This window comes from Adiantum capillus-veneris, chromosome 12, assembly GCF_014529385.1.
Source record: "Adiantum capillus-veneris isolate H3 chromosome 12, ASM1452938v2, whole genome shotgun sequence".
In the NCBI taxonomy this organism is placed as follows: Eukaryota; Viridiplantae; Streptophyta; class Polypodiopsida; order Polypodiales; family Pteridaceae; genus Adiantum; species Adiantum capillus-veneris.
This window is the reverse complement of record NC_140942.1, coordinates 131181475-131208953: the sequence shown is the minus strand read 5'-3', so window position 1 is coordinate 131208953 and position 27479 is coordinate 131181475. Positions and strand designations below refer to the sequence as shown.

The following is a 27479-nucleotide window of genomic DNA, read 5'->3' as shown; positions in this document are numbered from 1 at the left end:
ACACAAAGGATTAACGGCTTGGCATTGATGAACTAACAAGCAAAGCTGATGTTGTACTTCTTGTTGAAACTTGGGAGCATGATACACAAAGGATTAACGGCTTGGAGAATTATAATGTACATTCATTGATGTGGTCAAAGAATCTTAAGCAACAAAGAGAACAAGGAGGGATAGAATGTATGGTTAAGAAAGGTTTGGAAGATTTTGTATCAATTGTGAAAGATGACAAGTACAAACGTTATGTATGGCTGAAAATTATGACACCAAAAAGAGCACCCATTTTGGTAGCCGGTTGCTACATTCCTCATCACGATTCTCCCTTTTATGCTTGCATGGATAAAGATCAGTCATTTTTTTATTTAGAAGAGGACATTGCTTATTTCAAAGGGGAAGGTGATGTTATTGTATTTGGGGATATGAATGCTCACAAAAAAACATTGCAACATGATACTCAACAATTTGATATGCCATACATTTCAAGGGAGTTGGAGGAAGTTCACTTGTATGATCATACTTCAATGGATGAGAAAGAGCTAGATCACTATGGAGAGTTACTTTTACACATGTATAATAGCACGGGTATGCTCATTGCCAATGGTGTATCTTTGTGGAATGGAACCAATGGATTTACATGTAGAAGACATCATGGGGATAGTGTGATTGACTATATGCTACTCTCGAAGCCATCATGTATCGCATAAAGAGTTTTATGTTTGGCAAATGGACCCCAAAATCCAACCATCGCACCTTATGTATTGACCTTTCATGTGGAGAAGCAACTAAGCATGATAATCTTAGCCAAAGGAAAGAGAAATTATCACTATGTATGGATTTCAAACGGGTACCAATGTACATTGAAATGCTTGAGAAAAAATTATGTATGAAGAAGCTTCAATATGATGCACTGTTGGAAACTAAATGGGATGCTTTCAAGAAAGTTATTTGTTCTCGGGTTTATTCTTGTGTCGAAGAATGCTTTGCTATAAAGCATCTCCATGGTATCAACAAAGATAGATCACGCAAAAGGTGGTTTGATAAAGAATGTCAAGATGCTCGAAAGTCCTTGCTAAAGCTTGATGCAACTATGGACAAAGACAACTATCAAAGTCATTTGCATACATACAAGGCATTGATTCAAAAGAAGAGAAGAAGATGGGAAGTAAAGCAACAACTTTAACAAGTCCAAGAAAAGGCACATGCATGTGGAAGATTTTGGAGAAACTTGAGGGACAAACGGGTTGAGAATTTTGGTAACTTGAGTCTTGTGGATATGTACACATATTATAGGCAATTATAGGAGCAAGCAAATGCTGAAAAAATGCCAGTTTATGGTTCACTCCCATGTATGCAGTCTTTTTTTACTATTGAGGATGTATGCGGTGGGCTTGAAAAGTTGGCCACTCGCAAAGCAGGAGATCTTCAAGGTATTAAGACAGAGATGATCAAATGGACGGGAGATTTTACCCATGAGTGGATGTGTGATATGTTCCACCTTGCACTTCAATATGGTATGCGTTATGATTGTACTAATTGGGTTAAGCCTTTGCATAAAGGAGGGGATGTCAAGAATGTAAACAACTACCGGACTATAATGATTGGGTCTCTTATGGCAAAGTTGTTTGGGTGCATAATGGAGATGAAATTGAGTGATTGGGCTGAAGATAATAACAAGCGTGCAAAGGGACAAGCGGGTTTTCATCGATGCCATAGCACCATTGATCATCTTGTCACTCTTTGTGTTCTCATGGAGGAAAGTCGGTTGAAAGGCAAGTGATTGTATTGTTGTTTTGTGGACTTTAAGAAAGCCTTTGATATGATTCCACGTAACAATTTGTGGAGAAGAATGGAAGAACTCCAAGTGCCAAGTGAGTTTATGCTTGCGGTTTCTCGAATCTATGAGAAGGTGATTTGTCAATTGCGCATGAGAAGAGAAATTTCAGAAATTTTTGTAAGCACTATTGGGGTTAAACAAGGATGTCCATTGTCACCAACTCTCTTTGGTCTATGCATCGACCAATTGGAACAAATGGTACTTGACTTTATGCAAGAAGAAGGCATTGAAGAGGTCACTATTTGCAATGCGATAACCATGCTTTTGTTGTATGCGGATAATGTAGTGCTTCTAGCACATACTTTAGAAGATGCACAAAAGCTTATGGTTGTCCTTAAGAACTTTTGCTTGTATAGTGGGCTGATTGTGAACGAATCCAAGACAAAGGTTATGCTTGTGAAAACCAACCATAAGGAGAAGCCATGCATTGTGTACAACAATGAGACACTTGAAGTTGTTGAGAGATTTAAGTACCGTGGCCTTGAGGTTCCGTCCAATCACAAGTGGCATGAATGTGCTATGCATCGTTTGGAAGCGGGAAAGAGAGCATATTATGCATTTGAGAACATGTGTAATGCGGGAAACATCAAGTGTTGGGTTCTCAAGAAGTATCTTTTTGATGCATTGGTGACACCGGTTCTTCTTTATGGAGTTGAGGTGTGGGGTGGGAGCATCTCAAAGTCTACTTGGAGAGAGTTTGAGAATGTCCAAAAGCGTTTTCTTACAAAATTTCTCCAAGTGAAGACACAATGCTCCTACTTCTTGAGTCGGGATGTCTTCCAATTGAGGTTATGGGCATGGAAAAGGTTGTGGAGTACATGATAAAGATGCGTCAAAACCCCTCACATCGACTTCCTACAATTGCATGGGAAGCAAGCAAAAAAGTTCAAAAGACGCATAAAAGCAAGATCTTGAGCACGGGATGGATGCAAGACATAAAGAAGTAGTTTGGGATAAGGGATGCATTACACTTGCTACATGATGCTTCAATTGACTCCCAAGTGAATGAAGCTTTTCTACACCGCCAATGTATTACGGCTTGGGAGAAATCCGGTGGGTCGTGCTTCATACATTACACCACCCATATTGCCCCCAACTACAAAACCATGTTCTTCGTTGAAAGAGGAAACCATACTCACACTTACATGCTTGAGTCTATCCCCTTGTCGGTGATACGCACTATAGCAGTCATTGGCTTAGCTCCCATTTCCTTCGATGCGAGATAGGGTGTTGGGGTGATGGAGAAGAGTCAAATCGATTGTGCACATTATGCCCACTGCAAGTTCGAGAGTCTGAGTACCACACTCTACTAGAGTGCTCAACTTTTGGTCACATCCGAACTTGCTTCTCTCACATTTTCAGTCATAACTTAGACCTACACACTTTCCTCTCCCAAGCAAAGTGTGGGCTCTCCATTGCAACTCTCATCACCACAATTTTGGAGCATCGAGAGTCACTCATCAGCCATACACATACTACATCACATGTAACTTTGGTCCCATAGGTCATATTTGACCTCCGAGGACGATAATAAAATCTCTCTCTCTCTCTCTCTCTCTCTCTCTCTCTCTCTCTCTCTCTCTCTCTCTCTCTCTCTCTCTCTCTATGGAGGCTCCACCACAGAATTAGGACTATTCTAGCACGATATGGGAGACGCCCAATACGAGTATTTGTAGAGGCGAACATTGACAAAGCTCTTCAGCGACCAATGAAGTACTTTCTCGTACAACTGCCGATGTCGAGCATCCTTGGGCATGGATGATGATGATGATGATGATGATTTCAATCTCATGATTTTAGTCTTTCACTTTACTTCATTTTATTTTTGTACCCAACCGTTGGATTAGATCCACAAGGATTGTATGAGTTTTGATCTCATAGGTCATTTTGGCCTTTTGAAGACATTTAATATAACATTTCATTTCATTTTGGCCTTTTGAAGACGTATAATATAGCATTTCATCTCTCTCTCTCTCTCTCTCTCTCTCTCTCTCTCTCTCTCTCTCTCTCTCTCTCTCTCTCTCTCTCTCTCTCTCTCACACACACACACACACACACACACACACATCATCTCAGGTGCAACTTGCAAGTGAGCGCTAGCGCTCAGTTGCACGAGCAGTGATCTCCCACAACATCAACATGCTCATCAATGGCGGGTGCAACTGAGCGCTAGTCAATGGCGGGTCCCTTAAACATGAACTCGAGGGCCCATTCTTGGAAAGGGCTCCCAAAGCAGCTTGGGAGTTGATCGTCTCAAAGGAAGGCATTGGAAAAGAGATAATGGAAACTGTGTATAGAGCTTACAATCAGTTGCATGGAAAGGAAATCTCCCTTTATTCTCCATCATATCCACATACCTCTATCACAACAATCACAAATGAGTTGCAAATGCAGGGTCAAGGAGTGGGTCAAAATGTATTGATGATCAGTGAGCCATTCAATTGTGCTTGGATGATGCAATAGAATGCTTGAGAAAAAAACAAGTAAGTTGCAAGCTTTCAAGGTGTGTTTCTTTTGGTAAAGTATATGATAACATGACAAGGATATCTTTTTGCCTCTTGCTATCAATGCTGTCGTCGAAAATAGCTATTTGCCCTTGCATTCATAGATCTTTGGAAATAGATGTGTCATTCAATGCAGCAATCGTGCAAGGGGTAGCTGCATATGCCTATTTTTGTTGGTTGTAAGGATATATATATGCACTTTGATGAGATAGATTTTCAATTTCATTTCACACATGCATTACAATAGTGCAGCATGGTAGTCACTTCTTTGATGCTTCTCAAGTCTTGTTTTGCAGAGTATTTGAACTATACAATATTTTTGCTTGTCTCAACTCCTCTTTTCTAGAGCATAAAGAAAGTCATGGAAAGTTGGGATTTTGTGCCGCGGGAAGTCCAAGAGCTTGTTGGAAGGGAAGACAAAGCTAGGAAAGCAAGAAAGACCAACTTTTGGTCGGATATGCTAGGGGAAGCTGAAAGGCTGAAATGGATATACTCAAAGGAGTTGAAGAAGATGTCACCGACCGAACAATGTGTTGAGCATATGTTGCAGGATGGGAAAATGTTGATACAAAAGATGTTGATACAGACCCCTCAAAAGGGTTGTATGAAAGTAGTAATTAGTTCATAAATCTGCTATAATGAGGTGATGGCACCAATGCGTAGCTTGTAAATAACATAACTTTGAGAGAAACAACATACAAACTTCTTAAGCTGCTTACATTGTTACTCTCTTGAGTCACTGTATTTGCTTAATCTTTTCACAATCAGGCAAGTTGAAAGAGCTTGTCATATTGTGTTAAAAAGGTGTTTACATTGGTTCAAGGCATTCAATTGGGCTTGGATGATGCAGTAGAATGCTTGAGAAACAAGCAAGCAAGTTGCAAGCTTTCAAGGTGCCTTTCTTTTGGTAAATTATATGAGCAGTACAACTTGTTCAATCTCATACGATTTTACATTGAATACCTTCAGCAACTTAAGCTAATACTAACAATTATGTACTAAACGGCCTCTTTGTGTGTTTTTAATTACATGCCTCGGTAGACCTTATTATACAGTTCATTTTAGTTTTCACCTTGGTTATTTGGCTTGCCCTAAATAACAGACCGAAGATGGAGAGGATGGAGATCGTCAGCAGATCAAAGTTGAAGACGCTGGTGCATGGAGGAAGGAAAAGGTGGCAACCAAGATAAGAAGTGGTGCTTCTAGCTTCACAACTTAACAAGACAGAACAAGTGCACTAATTCCCATGCTTTTCCCATGGCAGGTTAATGGCTTGATTCTGTTTCATGTGGAAGAGCTAGATGTGGCATGCTCCTTCGACTCGGCGGAATATGGCAATGTGGTTGTTGCAATGATGATGGAGAGAGAGGTGAGCTTGTTGAGGAACAAAGAGGAGGCCGTTTATCTAGTCAAGAGCTTGCCATCACGATGCGGGAGGTCCAGGGCTAGACAGGTTGTTCTCAGCTACTACCCAGATACAAACAAGGAGAAGGGTGGAACCATATTCCATGGACCCTTCAAGGATTCTAAAGAAGCTTACTTTGTTGCCTTTGTCATGCAAGTGCGAGACATCTTGCATCATGCCACTGATTTGGCACACAAAGAGCCCATCCATGCCATGTTGCCTCGCCTGTCATAGCTTATGGAGGAGAGGGTGCACTTGACCAGTGACACTAGGAGTTTTACAGTCTAGAGGTTTGCAGTGAAGGACTTCTTTGAGAAGGATCACGATGCCATCTGGTATCAGATTGAAGGGAAGTTAGATTGTGAGCCTGTGAGGGCACCTTATGGCCACTCAATTGGCTACCAATGGCTTTGTACTTCAGTTTGGATATTGATGCCCTCAAAGGTAAATAAAAGTAAAGTAGTATCTTGGGAAAAAGCCCCATAGATCCCACCTACTTGTGATGCAATGTGGATGTGTGCCATGTTCCTTGAGCTTCAATCAAGATTCCATGAACCTAGGAAGCCATAACCTCTCTTTGTCCTTCACATTTCTTGTCTCTACTATAAAGGAAACTAACTCATCCACTTCACTCTTGATTCAAGAGGGATGGAAAAGAAAGGTAAAGTTAGTGGAATAGAGGTGACCTAGATAAATTTGGTGGGCTTGTCCATGATTCAAGCCACATTTCTCTATCGGCTTCTAGAGTTAAGGAATAACAAAGTATGTGCCTTGGTCTTTCAACTATAAATTTCACATCCCCCATTGGCACCATTGTTCATGAGGGATCCTACCGGTGGCTCTGTTAAGAAGATAGGCAATTTGAATTCTCATATCTAGTTGGGTTCAAGCAATACCATTTCATCGATCTCAACTGCCTATGACTTGCATAGTGAGAGTCTTGAGTACATTATAGATGGGCTTTGATTCCAACATGAGTCTTACAATAGCATGTTCGTATTCTAAGCCAAGTACACATCTATGAGATGGTATCAAACAAATTGTAGAGAAAAACAAAATTTTGGTCCCATGTTGTTTCAAGATCCCTCTTAGTGAGGCCTTGTATTTTGTCAAATGAGGATTTATCTATGCATTACATGAAGCATTGTATTATGTTGAGTGATGCTCTAGATGGTGTGTCTTGGGACTTTTTGCGTCAAGAAAAAAACGAAAAGAGAGAGAGAGAGAGACAGAGAGAGTTCTAATTTTAAACAATATACATAGCACATTAGACATCCATCAAAGACCATAGACTACAGTTTTAGTGACAGTCATGTATTCATTGGACAGTCTATCCAAAAATATACATCAAAGTTACAGGCCGAGAAAAGTAAAATTAGGTCCTGTAAAAGGTAGACAGTAACAAGGACAGCATGTCTTCTTTTCAATCAGCAGCCAAGGAGAGAGCACCCTTACCTGCATCCACAGTAAGAAAACAACCTAGCGGTTAGCTTCCAAACAGCATTGCAGGTAACTAGGGTGATCTAGTTGTCATCCATGTCACCAAGGTAGCAAACAGAAGAAGAAAAAAATGCTGTTTTTTTTAATTTTAAAAAAGTAATAAGTGAAAAAAAGTCCTCTTAGGAATCTCCTCATTCCAACTCATTAGTCCCCAGTTACACTGAGCATTCTTAAACCCTGTCCAGCAGAATGTCAGTTCTTTGTTGAGATATGGCAGATACGGACATCCCAAACCAGCAGGCTACTACTTAGCAATCTATGATACAATATGTTAAATAGCAAAGGGTTGTTTTACCAGAGTTATCTCAAATCTGTATATAAGTGTGTGCTAATCCTTTCCACGCTTTCCTCTAGTCTCAGGAATAAACAGAATTTTATACAAAAACTAAAATGACAAACAGCCGTTTTCTAGTATCCGGAGTCGGATACCTTCAGCCAAACAAGAAAGCATTCTCTTATGTAAACTGTACTAAGTCGCAGGGCAAAGGTGTAGTAACCCCCTTGTTGGTAAGTCTAAATAGTTCAGTTGTTTTATGCAAAAGATCAAAGAGAGTTAGTATAGTTCCAAAAGAACCTATGTCCTGCTGTCATGAACCAGCTAAAGGAAAAAAGGTCAGACTAGAACAACAGGTGTTGTAGCATAAGAAAGGAAAAAGAAAGAATCCGGGTGTTTGTTCCTAGAAAAACAACCCAATCCAGCTTGTACCAGGTTCAGCATTTCCAGCCTTACCACTGTGATGTGAATCAATAGAAAGGAGTATGCATAAGTACAAAGACATACTCATGATATTTGCAGTAGCATAGTCACCCGGCCTAAGTCAGAGGTCAGTAAAGGTGTGTGATTATACATACAACCCAAACCCAAGCTTGTTTTTGTTACCATCCATCTAGAAATAAAACAGTAAGTTAGTCTATATTCTAGTTTACTACTGAAAAAAATGTGAGATAATAGAGTTGTGCTATATATTTCCAAGGGCACTCTCAAATACCATACGTATCTTACCGTTTACTGCAACCCAGTTTCAAGGTGAAGTCCTTTTTAGAAAACCTCAATAGTTTTGAAGGATTTCCATTATCACAGATAATAGCCAGATCCTGCTGTAAGAAAGATAAGAAAAAGCAGAGGCTGCCTGCTGCCTGTTAGATATCCATAACCATACCAAATTCAGACCACATATGGAAGTCATATTACGTCGCAGTTCAATAATCTATTAGCCCCACTGGTGTCCAGTCAAATATTTCAAAGTTTATGCAATCAAACAGATAGTGTTAGTGTTTTTAAAAAAAACTATTTTTAGCATGCTGTCCTGAATCAGTTATGATGACCAACAAAGTTATTTTGAAATATACAATTATGTAACCCGAGAACAGATAAGAATCTACAGTCGGATGTTAGTGCCAGGAACCAAACCAACCCGTAATCAGTTTATAGCCTTTCTACCCACTTGAAGTGTTATGAGCCATCAGAGGAGTTAGTGTAGGTAACTAATCATCCTATTCTGACCATTTTTAGCAGTAGAGCTAGACATCTATATCCAGTCAAACAACTTATTGAGGACAATGTTTATGTGTGAGTCAGGAAAACAAGCCATGGCAAGGCTTTGTACTGTGAGAAAGAAAGGCCAACCCAAGAACAAATATATAAAAGCCCTTTAAAGATTCTGCCAACTGCAAACTCATACCGACGCCAATTACTTCTATACAGGCAAACCATCAGTGATTAGCTCTGATAATACAAAACAGTAGTTAAAAACCAACCGTATCTAAGCTTTCTACTCAAGTACCTTGTAGAATTATCTCTTTCAAAATCTCTACCATACCAGTAATGCCAACCCAAATATGATGTGCATCTTACCTCAGAAGATTCAGCAACTGCCTTTTTGTGAGGAGCCATCAGTGGTGGTTGTAATATGCTTGTGGGTAATACGAAAATAGTACGCAGCAAACAAGAAGTACAGAGCAAAAAACTGAATGAAAGCTAAGTGAGCCTGAGGCTCACCTTTTATAGCCAGGTAGGTTACCCTCCTCCACACACAGTAAGATACACCACATTGAGTCCGCGTCATTTATGGTGGAGCAGAAAGAAACCGACGCAGTGAGCAACCGCCACTCGATATTGCGGGACCACCAAGTCAGAGCATGGACCAGCCACAGAAAATGGTGGGAGAAGCGTTGTTGCAACGCGTTGTCTGTACTGCAAAACAGTAATTCTGTTTCGGCAAGTTGGCTGTTGCCACTTATAGACAAAGCCACAGTAAGACGAGCCTGATTTTTTTTATTTATACCAAAAACCTTTGTAAGTCGTAACTAGGTTAGTTTAGGTTGCCTAGCTAAGGTTGGCAAGGGGTCCTATCATAGAGTAGCTAGGAAATTAGAGTTAGTGATATTGAGCATGTTGTGACCATAGGGAGTTCATATAGTGAACAATGTGAAGAGAGAGAGAGAGAGAGAGAGAGAGAGAGAGAGAGAGAGAGAGAGAGAGAGAGAGAGAGAGAGAGAGAGAGAGAGAGAGAGAGAGAGAGAGAGAGAGAGAGAGAGAGAGAGAGAGAGAGAGACCCACCCTTACCCAAGGAAGATCTATCTCCTGGTGAGGGGGGTCATCACCAGGTGATGAGACCGCCCCTACAACCAGTAAATTAGTGTACGAGGTTCATAAGCTCAATCACAGTGTCTTTATCAGCTACACAAAGGGGCCAAGAACCTTTGATAAGAAATTTCTTAATAGTGTCAAGTAGTTCCTTTAGTATGAAACCATTCGATCTATATTTCTTTATAAGGTGGCAAATAGCACGGAATGCAATAAAAGAATCAGAGGAAGAGTATAAAATGAGATAGACCAGGCCAAGACAGGTTTTTAGGGCTATCTTATGAGGACGATTACTCTTCCTCTTGACATATTCAATCTGTCCTAAATGCAGATTATCCCGTTTCCAAGAGAATTCAATGACAAAACTTCCAGAAAAGGGAGAGAGAAGTGATAGTTCCAAATTCAGAAAATTAGTTTTAGTCACAAAGTTGTTGTCAGCAACCAGCATACATTCTGTGAATGTTGGTTGAATCTTAAGATTGTCAGGATAGATAAGAGGAAGGCTCTGAGCAAAGTCCGGGTTATTTAGACTTAATATATCGTCCATATATCTGTATGTATGATAAAAAAGAGTCAGATCAGTAGTGTTAACAGTTACCTGTAATTGTTTTTGTATCCATTTGAATTCAAAAAATGCTAAGTATAGATTGCACATAACAGGTGAGCAAGAAAAACCCATAGGGATGCCATGGATTTGTCGAAAACATTTGTCTCCTAGTTGGACAAAACAGTTCTGAAAGAGCCATTCAATGAGATCCATTAAAGTATTTAGGTTATAGTATGTAGGTGGTCCCTTGAGCGTGTTTTTAATCCATCTAGGACTTCTAGTAAGAGAGATAGCATGTTGCCCCATCCTCTTCCTCCTACCAAACACCATATTACCAATTTGTTGTAGGACACAGAAAAGTCCAAAAGAGTCAAAAAGAGAGATGTTTTCATAACATTGAGTAATATCTGCCGTAAACATAGAAAAAATGTATTTTGGAAGATTAATAAAAACCTCCAAAGCGTTTTTTACCAGCCAAAAATTGTTGACCTCAAGTCCAGTAAAGGTTTTAACCTCCATGAATCGTTTTTCACAGATGCTACTGAAATCTGTAAGAATGAGGTTAAGACAGGCAGTGATATTACTAGTAGCATGTAACATAATACAGTTGGAGGCATCGGAAATCCAACGGAATTTGTGCTTATGACTTTTATATGTGGGAAAGAGTATCGGTAATTTAGAGCTGTGAGTGTCTAGTTTAAAGAAGCTAAGTGAAGCGTCAAGGTACCGAATAGCTTCTCCCGGATCCATTTCAGAGAGTAAAAATTATGGTCCCTTAATTCTATTCTCAGCCGCTTTTCTAGCTAAATATTTGCAGATGAAAGTCGGTATATGTGGGGATTTGTCAAGTCCTACCACAAACCAATCATTTTTGACTTTACTAATCAAAGAAAAGAGAGAAGGGGAAAGCCATGATGTTTCTTGGCTTATCCATGTATGGGGAACTGCTTCAATGCATGTTTGAAAATAGGAGGACAATGAATCCGAAAGCCTAGCGTGTTGTAGGCTGTCTAAATCCAATATTTTGGCTATGTCAGCCAAGCAAGCTAGTAGTGCGGCAAACGCCAAGTGTGGGTTTAGAGGTTGAAGTGGGATATGATTCAAGCCTTTTCCCAAAAGGTCTTTGATTTCAGGTGACTTTAATAAAGAAAGGTCAGTGGTAATTACATGTTGTCCAAGATCATGAAAATCATAGCAGTATTTGCTAAACAGAGAACACGTACAAGGTGGTTGTTTGTTCGATGTAAGAAAGTCAGTGGAATAAACAAAGTTCTTTAGTGGTGGATCAAAGGTCCATCCAAAAGTTAGTTCATCCAACTTACAAGTATCGCCAAACACCTGTTGAAAAGCATGATGTATCAAACATTTTGGAGTAAAGAAATCAAAAATGCGATTAGTAAAATGACAATGCACAATCCGCTTCTTTAGAATATCATCTTTGGATAAAAACAGCTTCCCGGAAGCAGTTCGATTGATTTGAAAGATAAAGATAATCAAGAGTTAAACATTTTCTTGATCGGAAGATTCTTCCCTCTTCCTTTAACATAGCTTCTAGCTTTATTACGGCCTTCAGAAGACCCAGGTACAGAGGAAGGGGATAAAAAAGAGGTGATAGAGTGTGAGGCGGTACTAGTTAGCAAAGTCCTTTTCAAAGTGGGAGTTTCCTCTACATCTAGAGAAGGTTTGAGAAGGGATAGAATATGTTTGATACCCTTCGCAGCACTGAGATTTGATAATAAGTGACTAGGTGCTTCCAATTTCAATTCATTTAGAGCTTCATACATGAAATCCCTAAAATGGAGATAGGCGATCTGTGCTCGCATGGCTTCCTTGGCTTGGTCTCCAAGCCAAGAACAGATCATAGGGAGGAAGTGCTCCTCTGTTCGAGAAGGAAAGAGGTCTTCCAGATGGTTGAGTAAGACGCAGATTGCATGATCGAACCAGAGAATATTACTTTCACAATCAGCTTTAGCATCCAGAGCTTTGCAGGCGCAGTTGATGTAGGGTCGGTAGATGTTCCAAATTGACTCCGAGTAGAACTCACTGCTTTGCTTTGAAAAGGTCATCGTTCCCTTGGTTCTAACATAAATGCCAGACATAGCTTCACATTTCCTAGAATCCAAGAAGTGCATACTAAAAGGGGCTTTTATAACATCACCTTTATCCAAGAATTGAATCCCTTTGAGGGTTTCTAGACGACAGTCTTCACTAGTAGAGGCTGGTAGAGCTGCAAGGAATACCCAGGTTTCAATTGATATGGGTGCAACAAAAGCTTTTTTCTGAAGTTCCCATAGCTGATGGTCAAGTTCGATTCCTTCAATGGCGATTTGCCTAGGTGGGAGGAAGGGAAAGCACTTGGAAACCTTCGGAACTAGCTCAAGTAAGGAGGTCTCACTTGATGAGCTAAGTCCCTGTTGAAAGCTTTTAACTGCTTCCAAAGCCGCGTCATCCCTGCAAAAAAGGCCTTTAGGAGCCTTAGCAGGATCAAATGATTTAGTGGTGGCAAAGCAAGAGGTAAGGCCACATAGTTTCCTGATAAAGTTGGAGAGGTCAGCTCCTTTAGCTGAAAACTCCAACAGATCTGCTTTATGACTTGATTCAATAGCAGAGAGGTTAGAAGCTAACTTCTGAAGATGGATCAAACCTTCCTTCGAATCCGCAACTAGATTGGCAAGGATCAGCACCCAGTCGTTAAAAGTCAGCAAATTCATGATGGAGTCATGTGTCTCCGTCACTTTAGAATAGAGATTTAGGAGGGAAATGGCCGAGGGATCTCGGATTAGTTTAATCACGAGAAGGGAAGCCGGAGAAAAGGGTAGAGTGGAGGGTTCAAAAGCCAAGGATATAGGAATAATCTGAAGTAGCATACAATAAATTTAGTTAAGTAAAGTCTGAAAAAAGATAGAGGTAGGTACACCAACTTAAAACCAACCAAGACAAAGGTCATAATAGTTGTGTGGTAAACCCCCAGCCTTAAAAGATATAACTATAAGCCATCTCCTCTAAGGTCAAGAATACTGTAGAAATGGTCTTGGTGTCTGAAGTCAAAAATTGGCCTAAGAGCACCCATGTGCGTAGGGAGAGAGAGTTCTAATTTTAAACAATATACATAGCACATTAGACATCCATCAAAGACCATAGACTACAGTTTTAGTGACAGTCATGTATTCATTGGACAGTCTATCCAAAAATATACATCAAAGTTACAGGCCGAGAAAAGTAAAATTAGGTCCTGTAAAAGGTAGACAGTAACAAGGACAGCATGTCTTCTTTTCAATCAGCAGCCAAGGAGAGAGCACCCTTACCTGCATCCACAGTAAGAAAACAACCTAGCGGTTAGCTTCCAAACAGCATTGCAGGTAACTAGGGTGATCTAGTTGTCATCCATGTCACCAAGGTAGCAAACAGAAGAAGAAAAAAATGCTGTTTTTTTTAATTTTAAAAAAGTAATAAGTGAAAAAAAGTCCTCTTAGGAATCTCCTCATTCCAACTCATTAGTCCCCAGTTACACTGAGCATTCTTAAACCCTGTCCAGCAGAATGTCAGTTCTTTGTTGAGATATGGCAGATACGGACATCCCAAACCAGCAGGCTACTACTTAGCAATCTATGATACAATATGTTAAATAGCAAAGGGTTGTTTTACCAGAGTTATCTCAAATCTGTATATAAGTGTGTGCTAATCCTTTCCACGCTTTCCTCTAGTCTCAGGAATAAACAGAATTTTATACAAAAACTAAAATGACAAACAGCCGTTTTCTAGTATCCGGAGTCGGATACCTTTAGCCAAACAAGAAAGCATTCTCTTATGTGAACTGTACTAAGTCGCAGGGCAAAGGTGTAGTAACCCCCTTGTTGGTAAGTCTAAATAGTTCAGTTGTTTTATGCAAAAGATCAAAGAGAGTTAGTATAGTTCCAAAAGAACCTATGTCCTGCTGTCATGAACCAGCTAAAGGAAAAAAGGTCAGACTAGAACAACAGGTGTTGTAGCATAAGAAAGGAAAAAGAAAGAATCCGGGTGTTTGTTCCTAGAAAAACAACCCAATCCAGCCTGTACCAGGTTCAGCATTTCCAGCCTTACCACTGTGATGTGAATCAATAGAAAGGAGTATGCATGAGTACAAAGACATACTCATGATATTTGCAGTAGCATAGTCACCCGGCCTAAGTCAGAGGTCAGTAAAGGTGTGTGATTATACATACAACCCAAACCCAAGCTTGTTTTTGTTACCATCCATCTAGAAATAAAACAGTAAGTTAGTCTATATTCTAGTTTACTACTGAAAAAAATTTGAGATAATAGAGCTGTGCTATATATTTCCAAGGGCACTCTCAAATACCATACGTATCTTACCGTTTACTGCAACCCAGTTTCAAGGTGAAGTCCTTTTTAGAAAACCTCAATAGTTTTGAAGGATTTCCATTATCACAGATAATAGCCAGATCCTGCTGTAAGAAAGATAAGAAAAAGCAGAGGCTGCCTGCTGCCTGTTAGATATCCATAACCATACCAAATTCAGACCACATATGGAAGTCATATTACGTCGCAGTTCAATAATCTATTAGCCCCACTGGTGTCCAGTCAAATATTTCAAAGTTTATGCAATCAAACAGATAGTGTTAGTGTTTTAAAAAAAAACTATTTTTAGCATGCTGTCCTGAATCAGTTATGATGACCAACAAAGTTATTTTGAAATATACAATTATGTAACCCGAGAACAGATAAGAATCTACAGTCGGATGTTAGTGCCAGGAACCAAACCAACCCGTAATCAGTTTATAGCCTTTCTACCCACTTGAAGTGTTATGAGCCATCAGAGGAGTTAGTGTAGGTAACTAATCATCCTATTCTGACCATTTTTAGCAGTAGAGCTAGACATCTATATCCAGTCAAACAACTTATTGAGGACAATGTTTATGTGTGAGTCAGGAAAACAAGCCATGGCAAGGCTTTGTACTGTGAGAAAGAAAGGCCAACCCAAGAACAAATATATAAAAGCCCTTTAAAGATTCTGCCAACTGCAGACTCATACCGAAGCCAGTTACTTCTATAGAGGCAAACCATCGGTGATTAGCTCTGATAATACAAAACAGTAGTTAAAAACCAACTGTATCTAAGCTTTCTACTCAAGTACCTTGTAGAATTGTCTCTTTCAAAATCTCTACCATACCAGTAATGCCGACCCAAATATGATGTGCATCTTACCTCAGAAGATTCAACAACTGCCTTTTTATGAGGAGCCATCAGTGGTGGTTGTAATATGCTTGTGGGTAATACGAAAATAGTACATAGCAAAAAACTGAATGAAAGCTAAGTGAGCCTGAGGCTCACCTTTTATAGCCAGGTAGGTTACCCTCCTCCACACACAGTAAGATACACCACATTGAGTCCGCGTCATTTATGGTGGACCAGAAAGAAACCGACGCAGTGAGCAACCGCCACTCGATATTGCGGGACCACCAAGTCAGAGCATGGACCAGCCACAGAAAATGGTGGGAGAAGCGTTGTTGCAACGCGTTGTCTGTACTGCAAAACAGTAATTCTGTTTCGGCAAGTTGGCTGTTGCCACTTATAGACAAAGCCACAATAAGACGAGCCTGATTTTTTTTATTTATACCAAAAACCCTTGGTAAGTCGTAACTAGGTTAGTTTAGGTTGCCTAGCTAAGGTTGGCAAGGGGTCCTATCATAGAGTAGCTAGGAAATTAGAGTTAGTGATATTGAGCATGTTGTGACCATAGGGAGTTCATATAGTGAACAATGTGAAAAGAGAGAGAGAGAGAGGGGGGGGGGGGGGATATATATATATATATATATGTTAGTACCTAGTTCTACACTCACTATTGGGCACTGATGACGTTAGTGGGGATGTCATGGTATTTAGTCAATACTATGCATGATGGAGCTGATGATTATATTGTCTTGTGGGTGACTACCATGGGTCTATACCTTGTACTTTCCTTTAAGGGTGAATCTGGGCTTATCCTTGATTCATCTAGGTATATTATTTCATCGTATAGCGGACATGCAGACTTCACATTGTGAAGTTTTTGTCTGAGTTACGACCAGTTGATGTGCTAATTCTTTCTATCTTTTGTGGTGCATACGGCTTATCAACTACCTCATTTTTGTGCTAATTTTTTTGATTTAATGCTTCTTTTGGTGCTAGGCTTCATTATGGCTGAGTCTGCCCTTGATCTTCGGAGTCATGATAGAAACTCAGTACGTTGAACTTTGTGTTGATGTCTGCTCATGTGTGTGTGCGTGCGGTGTGTGTTGTGTTTGGGAGCATATGTTAGTACCTAGTTCTACACTCACTATTGGGCACTGACGACACTAGTGGGGATGTCGTGGTATTTAGTCAATACTATGCATGATGGAGCTGATGATTATATTGTCTTGTGGGTGACTACCATGGGTCTATACATTGCACTTTCCTTTAAGGGTGAATCTGGGCTTATCCTGGATTCATCTAGGTATATTTTTTAGTCATATAGCGGACATGCAAACTTCACATTGTGAAGTTTTTGTTCGAGTTACAACCAGTTGATATTGTGCTAATTCTTTCTATCTTTTGTGGTGCATATGCCCTATCAACTACCTCATTTTTGTGCTAATTTTTTTGATTTATTGCTTCTTTTGGTGCTAGGCTTCATTATGGCTGAGTCTGCCCTTGATCTACGGAGTCATGACAGAAACTCAATATGCTGAACTTTGTGTTGATGTATGCTCATGTGTGTGTGCGCGCGGTGTGTGTTGTTTTGGGAGCATATGTTAGTACCTAGTTCTACACTCACTATTGGGCACTGACGACATTAGTGGGGATGTCATGGTATTTAGTCAATATATGCATGATGGAGCTGATGGTTATATTGTCTTGTGGGTGACTACCATGGTCTATACCTTGCACTTTCCTTTAAGCTGGGTGAATTTGGGCTTATCCTGGATTCATCTAGGTATATTTTTTCGTCGTATAGCGGACATGCAGACTTCACATTGTGAAGTTTTCATCTGAGTTACGACCAATTGATATTGTGCTAATTCTTTCTATCTTTTGTGGTGCGTATGCCCTATCAACTACCTCATTTTTTTGCTAATTTTTTATATTTAATCCTTCTTTGGGTGCTAGGCTTCATTATGGCTAAGCCTGCCCTTGATCTCCGGAGTCATGACAGAAACTCGGTACGCTGAACTTTGTGTTGATGTATGCTCATGTGTGTGCGCGCGCGATGTGTGTTGTGTTTGGGAGCATATGTTAGTACCTAGTTCTACACTCACTATTGGGCACTGACGACGTTAGTGGGGATGTCGTGGTATTTAGTAAATACTATGCATGATGGAGCTGATGGTTATATTGTCTTGTGGGTGACTACCATGGGTCTATACCTTGCACTTTCCTTTAAGAGTGAATCTGGGCTTATCCTGGATTCATCTATATATATATATATATATATATATATATATATATATATATATATATATAGAGAGAGAGAGAGAGAGAGAGAGAGAGAGAGAGGAGGGGAGAGAGGAATATATATATATATATATATATATATAGAGAGAGAGAGAGAGAGAGAGAGAGAGAGGAGGGGAGAGAGGAATATATATATATATATATATATATATAGAGAGAGAGAGAGAATTAAACAAAAAAAGCTCTCTCCAAAAATTGTTTTTGGAGCTAAGCGAGTTTTTTTAATAAATTTATCAATTGAGCAAAAATATGAAAAAATCTCCCTCCATTCCCATCTCCGAAGATCAAGAAGAGGTGCTTCAACCTAAATTGATTCTTCGACATGAAGACAAGGTACTAAGACATTGTAAGATTATCGGACGATATCTTATTAAATTCAAAAATTATCCTTTTGAAGATGCTAGATGGATGCAAGGAACACAACTTAAGGATAGTATAAACCTTGTCAATGCTTACAATGATACAATAGAACAAGAAAATTTCAATACTTTTCAAATGAAAAATATTTTTGTCTTATAAGACTAGTTTTTTTTAAAATTGTGCACAAATTTAAGTAGTATGCATGCTTAGAATCATGTTTGTGATGATGACGTTTCTCAAACACCAAGTAGAATTTGTCTCTCTACTTTGGTAGAATGAAATGGACTCAAGAGAAGACATGCTTGCGATAGCTAAGTCTCTGAGCACCAAATGGATTAGAGATTCATTCTGGAATGATGTCGTAGGGTAAAACGGGATCCTCTACCCGCTAAGAAACATAGACTAATGACTAAGCCTTTATCTCCTCTACCTCATAGTCGAGGACGACTATGATTTCAAGAGAGAGGTAATGTCATAAAATCTAATATCTAACTAACCCAAATGATTTTCTCATATTAAGTTGATCATTTATTATGGGAGAATAAACGAGAAAAAGAGTTAGAATATAAACATGTACTTATGGATCTATCTCAACACGTAACCAAAGTCATTGGGTCCAAATGGGAGAAGGTCTGGCAAAGAGCAATGATAACTAATGGAGCTTGAAAGACCTTAGGGTTAGCTTCATTAAAGACCTCCAAAGGTTAGTGTTAAAAGTCCTTAGACCTAGGACCTTAGGCAAGGTAGGGATGAGCTTGAGGTGGGAACCCCAGGTGCTTGTCGTGCTTGTTGACCAAGGTGCTTGTCATGTTTTATGACTAAGTTGCTTGAGGGGCTTCATAACTAAGGTGCTCAAGGAATGAGGTGTTCCAAAGTCAAAATGATCCCTACAAGAAGGGGGGCAAGCCCTAAAGCTAGGGGCATGAGAGAGAACACACACACACTCACTCAAGGCAAGCCCAAGACCTAAGAGGCAACAAGGACACATGTCAAGCACCTACACATGCTGCCCTTATGTAGTGCCTAAAGTCTATTGGTTGACCTCTAAAGGGGTCCAATGAGAATTCAATTTATTTAATTAATTATTTAAGAATTTTTCAAGCCCTCTCTCTCAAAGAGGAAAGGAGGACACTTGTCCAAATGCTACCATGGTATACATGTGATTGGCTAGTCTAGAGAAGGTCCAATCAACTTCAAGCTTGAGCTAGGAAGAGGGGTCGATCCAAGCAAGAAGGGGGGTAGCTTTGACCATATACTCTCTCTCTCTCTCACTCTCACACATACACACACACACACACTCATTCTCATGGTGTGTTGAGCAAGAACTCCATCTCCTTCTCCAAGCTTGAGAAGTTGAAAGCCTACACCAACAACTCTTGGCTATGGAATGCAAATCTAACCAAGAGCCATGCTCCAAAGTGCAAGTTTGCCATCTTCTTCATCTCCATTACTATGCTACTATGCTATGCTAAGCTACAAGAGTAATACAAGTGAGGAAAATTATTTATTTCTTGTAGGTTACTTCTTCCTCCTCTTCCGTACCCTCATTCCCTGCTAGCTCTCTCCACCTTCAAAGGTGTTTGAGGTCTTGGGGCTGAGGCTGGGACTAGTTAATGCTTTCATTTAGCTAAGTTGCGGGCACAATTGTGGTGCATGAAGCTCTGTATCTCCATTGCACCATCAAGGTCTCAAGGAACACAAAGCTTGTATTATACCAAGTCTCTCTTTATGGGAGAAGCTATAATACAAAAGCCTTTTGGAGGGGGTATCGGCTCCACATAAATCCGGTCCTCAACTGTTGTCAAGTTCTCTAATTGTCTCTCTTGCAAAGTATTGTTCATGCCAAGCTAATTAAGTATAATGGTTATGGTGCTACTTCTAATCAACTTCACCCTCTATTTTCTCAAAATATTCTCATAAAAATGCTCACTACAATTTTCTTAATTCCGCTATTCTTAATGTTCATAGTCCATTTCCATTACAGCGCATGATTGGAGAATCAAAATGCCTCAACCTCCAAAAGAGCTACGCCCTGACCACCACTAACATCATACACATGCGTAGAACGGGCCATGGACCCACTGTAGTGCCCATCGCAACAAGCATACTGCTTATGAGCTGCCTCTCGATAGTATGTCCAACGGTCCCATTGCCCCACAACGACTAAGTGCCGAGTGTATCAACAATCCCACCCGCTACTCGCTCGAGAGCCTGGCTCTCGGCTGGCCATTGCAATTAGGAGGACTGCTTATGATGTGTTTGTTAGTTGTTTTCTTTTGGACCATGTCTACTTACATGGTGTCTTTGAAATGTTTCTAGTTGCACCTGTTCTCAGTGTCTGTAGGAGGAATGCTTATGATATGTTTGTGAGTTGTTTCCTTTTGGAACATGTCTAGTTCAAAAACACATGCTCGAAGCAAGCTGGCTTGCTCTCAATCGAACATGTGCACATGTTTTGAGACAACCATTGTAAAGCAGATTGAAGTAGGCTTGCTCTCAATTGAACATGTGGGCATGTTTTGAGAACCAAAGTGCCTCAACCTCCAAAAGAGCTGCATCATGACCACCACCAACCTCACACATATATGTAGAACGGACCATGGACCCACTATAGCGCCCATCGCAACAAGCATACCACTCATGAGCTGCCTCTCGACCATATGTCTAATGATCCCATTTGCCCCAACAATGACTAAGTCTCAAGTGCATCAACAATTCCACCAGCTACTCACTCGAGAGCCTGGCTGCCAACTGGCATTACAATTAGATGCATGCGAAGAATCCCTCACCGACAATCCGCTCGATGGGGATGCAGGCTGGTGCTCACTAGAGCTTGCATTCACGCCTCTGTCAACCCCAACATCATATCTTGGAGCCTCTTCAAGCTAGGAGGGTCCGGGTCAAGAAAAACCATCAGCTAACTTATCTCGCATATCCTTTCATCCTCCAACCCTCTTTGTCGAGGGGGTACCCATCGACCATCCAACCATGGCTGGCATCAATGCAAACCTCAGATGTTCTCCATCTTGATATGACTTACATCGGCCCATAACATGCTCACAAAACTAGGAAAACTTATCGAGTTTCCTCAACTTAGCCTTTTATCAACTGAACATAATCGACAACCTTGTTGCATTCCCTCAACCTCAAAGTAAATACGCAAACCAAGCACTCCCGTAGATTACATTATCTCCATGTCCGCAACAAAGAACTAGAAAGCTCACGCCAGGGAAGCATGGAAGAGCCACCACATATGGAAGGACTCCGAAGCGTGACAAGTGAGAAAGAGGTGACGATGAGAGCTACATTCTCTCCCTTGTTAAATTGGTGCCTAGCCAACGGCACGTAGTGAACGATTTTTGTTCAAGGGGCCGATACTCAAGTTCGAATCGAGGCGTCATCAACTTCTACTAGCATTTTGATCAGCCTGAAGACAGAAGTAAAGGCGAACGCTTCTCTCCACAGATCTGCAGACCGACACCCTTGTACAAAGTTCTTTGCGCCTCTCTCTCTCTCTCTCTCTCTCTCTCTCTCAACACTCACGTACGCACACAAATACACAGGCGTTCCGTCAAAAGTAGATTAGCCTGCTAACATGGATTGGGGCAACGTAAGCGTGGAAGAGCTCGTAGAAGCATTGCAGGAGGTTGATTGGACAACGCCTCCTCGCCCCATATCAGAGTTTGTCGCAAAGTTCAGCGTACCAAGAAGCATCGCCAAGTGGGAGAGCCGTAGCAAGTGCAATTTTTATTAGTAAGTGCTAATCTCCTTCTTAGCTTTGCGGGTCTGAGTATACGTAGCTGGGTGAAGTTTCCTTTTTGGCTGCAAATTGTCAAGATCATCGGCTTGTGATTTTTTCTTAGAGCAGTTCTATTCTCAGTTAGGTGTTTTACCTAGAGATCTTAAGGGTTTTAGTGCAGTGAGAGGCTTTCCCGGAGTCCTTGTTTTCCTATGTGTGAAAGTATTTTGGTTTCAACTTGTTTGCAGCTACCGAACAAATTACTTTATTTTGCTGGCAGTAATTCTTGGTGAGTGCTCTCAGTCTATAACTCCATTTTTCGGCATTAAGTTCCTGGGCAAGGCCTATATAACCTTTTTTTTTGGCTCACAGAGATAGCATTTTTGAGGAATCCATTGGCATTATTCGCGGTGGTAATGGCAGCATTTTGTATAGCTTGTCTGAACGACAGGTACTTTGTTTGAGTTGGGATTTATGTTCCCAGAATTTATTTTGATTGATAGTTGTCGGCGAACATGATAATGCATATTGCATGTCTCAATGATGGATACTGAGTTTGAATTGGGATTAGTATTCGTAGATTAGAAGTATGTGTTAGTTTCGGAAGTGATCTGTTGGGAAAAATTCTCACAAGTTTGCTGAGGATTGGCTTGGATTGAAGCAGTAGGTCTAAGTTTATTGTGTGCTAGCAATGTGGGGGTTGGAAATGCTGGTTTCCAGTAGTGAGTTGACTAGTCAGACTGAGACTTATGGCATTGACAGTCAAACTGTTAGTCAATGGAAATAGATAGACTGATGTTAGAGTAAAAACCAAACTAGAAAGATAAGTGACTACGAGACAAACTTCAATGGAAAACTGGAGCTGAGACTGAAAGTGTTAGTAATTTGAGTACGAATGATACAAGGATAACTAAAGCCATCGTCTTTTTTTTTTTTGTGAATTGTTTTTCAGACATTTGAAATATTTGAAATATGAAAAATGGCATTTTAAACTTGACCATAGTCGGGTTTAAAAAAAGGATTTTTTTCTCAGAATGGTCATTGGCTTAAGATTCGTACTAACGTTGAATGTTATAACGTTGTTAAAATGCTTTATTTTATCAATGGTTATGTTGAAGTTGAATCCTATAGAATGCTTTATTTTATCAATGGTTATGTTGAAGTTGAATCCTATAGAATGCTTGTAAAATGCTAAAAACTTAGGGCCCTGTTTGATTCAACGAAGGGATTCAGACCAAACTCTTTTGTTCTCTTAAACTCTTTTGCATTTGATGTTTGATTGGCGTAAAAAGAAAAAACAATGGCCGAAACTAATAGTGATGCTGAAACTAGAGATACAATGCAAATACTTAGAAAGAAATGGTGTACAAAAGAATTGGCAGGTAGTGACCACAACTAGCTAGCACTAGTAGCAGAAAATTGTAATGGATGTCCCTTTATGTAGTGGTTGGCTCTATCAAGCTCACCTTCTGTCAATGTGCTTTAATTGTGTGTTGCCATCCGTTTGTTGCCTGTTAGTTGCCTCGTGTAGTCTCAAGCAGGTTTCTTGCTTTCTTGATTCCTCCTTGTCTTTGAATTCTACTATGTATCAAAGTTATTCTAAAGCAAAACTCTTCAAAATTCTTAATTTGCAACCATCAATCTTTAGAGTAAGTCTGCATTCTCATTCTTTTTATTGAGGACGAGCACACTTCGATGCACTAGTCCACCATGTATCATCATTGAATAGCTGAGCTACTATAGACTTCGCGACTAACCCTTGTAGTATTGCTTTTCAACGGATGATTCGTGACATCTACACTTACCCTGTCAGACCACATTGGCTAAAGTTCACGCTTTTTTGCAATTCGCAATTCGCGTTACCTTTTATGGGCTATTGTCACAAAGTGATGATGTGGTGTGTCCAACTGGAAGAGAAATGGCCGGGTGGACAAGACGGAACCCAGAGAATGTGGCCGAGGGGCCTAAAACTAAAGGGCGTTATGGATTTCAAATAATCCTAATCCTAACCCTACCCAACTTATGGAGCAATGGCCAAGGGGTCTAAAACCCTAAAATTTAAAGCTTGAACTCACTGCTACAGTTTCGTAAATTGCGTTGACATGCTGACTGTAAGGTGCAGCAAAAGTGAATGTTGTTATTGCTCAAGATGAGTGCTCTGAACTGTGCTCAAGGGTTCCTTTTACTTACGGAAGGGAGAGCCTTCCGTTTCCTTTAGAGAGAGAGTGCAATGATCACAAACAAGGTGAATGCTATTGTGAATGAAAGTGCTGAGACTGAGAGAGAGAGAGAGAGAGAAGAATACGACACCAGGCGGTTCTCAGACCTTCCTCCAAGGGCCCCTCTCTCGATGGCGAGAGAGGTCTATGCTATAGATTGCACAAATTTGGTACAATGGTGTTGATGCAATGGACTTGATGCTATGATGCTAGGAAAAGGCTAAGTCGATGATGAGGCGACGACGGCGGTGACAACTAATGGCTGAAATCTGAGAATTTTGCTGTAGTGCTAAGCTTGACCAAAAACGCTACCTGCTCTGCAACAAGAGGGCTGGAATCTGGCTGAATTCTGAGGCTGAAAACGCTAGTGATCCTTGACTGAAAACGCTGATGGTGTCTGGCTGAAAACGCTGATGATGTCTGGCTGAAAACGATGTTGATGACTGGCTGAAAGTTGAAACGCTGATGAGGCCTTACTGAAAACGTTGGGGAAGTCTTGCTGAGGGAGTCTTGCTGAGGAAGGAACACTAGAAGGCCTGCTGCAAGAATGTCTGTGCTCTCTTCCATTCTCCTCTTTTGTTGGAATTGGGCGCCCCCTATTTGCTTATATATCAGTTGCATGTTGGGTCGAGCAAGCTCCCCTACAGCCCCACGATCCTAGAAAATGGAGTTAAATAATAAAAATGCCAATTGCCTGTAAAATGTTATGTTCCCAAACTAACAGGATTTGGACCTTCTGCTTGGACAATGCATATGCTGGGTGTGCAATCAGAGGATATGCAACTACTCTAAGTACGTGGACATGCACGACTTGCTCATAGGTTCACAAAGGTGCCAGAACACTCCCTAGACTAACCTGAACCCTAGACCTGAGATAGCTTGTCCACATGCACATAGGGTTACATGTGCATGTGACATCCCCTCCTTTTTAAAGTGAAATATTGGGTTCGAGCTGCATGGCTTCCTTGTTGTCTGCCCACAACTTTGGATAATTTCTGAAAAATTCTTCATGGACCCACACTACCTCGTGGGTTCCTTGGTCCTTGAACTTCAAAAAGTATCGTCGCACTTTCTTCTTTGAGCCATGGCGAGACCGATGCAACAAGATCTGCTCCGGTTCCATGTATGCGGCTTCATCGATGATCTCTGGTTCTTTTTCTTCGAAAATGTCCTTTGGAGGTTTACCCTGAAACACTTTCAACCAAGAAACATGGAAAACGTTGTGCATTGACCATGAGTTAGGCAATGGCAATTTTATAGAAACCTCATTGAGTTTTTTAATGACAGGAAACAGACCATCTGTTATGAAAGACAACTTAGGACACTTCTTTCCGACTTGCTGAAGACGTTGCTTCATGATTCTCAAATAGACCCAATCCCCTTCCTTGATAGTAACATCCTGACGATGCTCGTTAGCCTGTAGCGAGTAGCCGAAGCTTCACACTCTCAGAAATCTCATCCAACGACTGTCTTTCAGCATTGGCATCAAGCATTTGACTGATCGAGCGAGTCAAAAGTGACTGGAACGGACGGCCAAAAGCTGCCTCATACAGAGTTCTACCAATGGCAGAGAAATAAGAGTCATTCAAAATTGCTTGGACCAATGGGAGATAGAGCTCCCAATGAGACTGTTGATCATGCACATATGACTTCAAAACATCAAAAGCCAACTGATTGTAAATTTCTGTTTGACCATCTGACTGTGGATGAAAAGCGGATAAAAAGTTGAACTTTGTGCCAAAATTTTCGAAGATAGCGTGCCAAAAATTGGACGTGAACTTAACATCCCTATTTAAAACGATCGACTTTGGCAAACCACAGAGGGGGTACCAATGGTTAATGAACAATCGTGCTACCATAGTTACAGGGGACGGGGGGGACGGGCCCTAGGGCCGAGGGACGCCCGAAACTGGGCCGGGGACAAACCGGGACAGACGGAATTTTGGCCGGTCGGCGGGGTCGCAGGCAGCCAAACCGGGAAAGCTCGGAACGGACCGGGGACGGCAGGGAACGGAAAAAAACAGGCGCCCAAAAATTTTCGAAATTTGAAAAAACTGTTGCAGCCAACGACCATATTGTTGGGGGGGGGGGGTTTGGCCCTTGGGAGGCTATAAAAGCCCCCTTGGGCCTCATCTTCCCTCGAGCTCTCCTCTCTGCTCGGAGTCTACGTCGCTCTACGACTCTATGCCGTATGGTCTACCTTCTAGAGGCTTCTAAGCCTTCTATACTCTACACTCTACCCTTGAGTCTCCACTCTCTCCCTCTTCTACCCTCTCAACTTTGAAGCTCTCCTCTACTCTCTCCACACAAGCTCTCCTCTAACTTCTAAGCTATTAGCTCCTCTAACTCCTCTAACTTCTAAGCTCTACTCTCTCCACCATTATGTCATCTCAAGCCAGCTCCACTTCTCAAGCCGGCTCTTCTCGAAGGAGGCCCGCCGGGCAAACATGGTCGTGGTGGGATGAAGTCGACTCTAGCACGCGTGGTAAAGGTGGCGGTGCAAGACCATGGACATGCAAGCTATGCCCGTTCAAGAGAACGGGTGGTGCAAACAAAGTGCGAGCCCATCTTCTTCATGAATCCGGTCACGAGGTGAAGTTTTGCCCTCGAGTAACTCCCGAGAAGAGGTTGGATCTTCTTGAGAAGCTCACGATGTATGAGGTCGTGGAAGCGGCCAAGAGGGGCCGTTTTGTTGCCGTTGATCCCTTTGCCACGGCAACACCGCGAGAGCAAATGGAAGCCAACCTTGATGACATCTCTCAAGCGTTCAAGACAAATGCATCTACACCGTCCTCTTCTGTTGCGCATCGCCAAAGCATCCTCAACGAAAATTGGAATCCTAAATTGAAGGAAGAGGTGGATAGGTCGATTGTCCGAATCTTCTTCCACGACCAGATTGCCTTCCATGCTTCGCGGTGAGTTTCCCTTGGCATATGCACATTGCAATCTCCCATTTTGTATTCATTATGGGTTCTCGACTCTCGACTCTCCATACTAACACAACATGCTCTATTTTGTGTGGATAGGTCTCCATACTTTCGAACCATGGTTACGAAAATAGGTGAATATGGCTCTTCTTATGTGCCACCTTCATCGGAGAGGCTTCGCACCACCCTCCTTGACAAAGAGAAGCTTGTCGTGGAGCAAGCAGCCCAAGCAACAAAGGATTTGTGGGAGACCAATGGCGTCTCTCTCCTTGTAGATGGATGGAGCGACACCGGCAAGCGGTCCATCCACAGAGTGGTGGCCTACTCTCGGGGAGAGATGTACTTTGTGGAGTCACATGATGCATCCGATAGTGGCAAGGCCGCGGA

General features: G+C 41.2%; 1 protein-coding gene across 1 annotated transcript in view; it reads left to right on the top strand.

Annotated features, from left to right (window-relative positions):
• The first annotated feature begins 21647 nt into the window (after positions 1-21647).
• The window catches only part of PRA1.A1 (prenylated RAB acceptor 1.A1), a 46260-nt gene continuing 40428 nt past the window's right edge, over positions 21648-27479 (top strand). Inside the window, exons 1-3 of the mRNA XM_086525733.1 lie at positions 21648-21960; positions 22195-22235; positions 22319-22397. Coding sequence (XP_086381859.1) covers positions 21803-21960; positions 22195-22235; positions 22319-22397 — 278 coding nt within the window. The 5' untranslated portion in view covers positions 21648-21802. The remainder of the gene's footprint in view (positions 21961-22194; positions 22236-22318; positions 22398-27479) is intronic.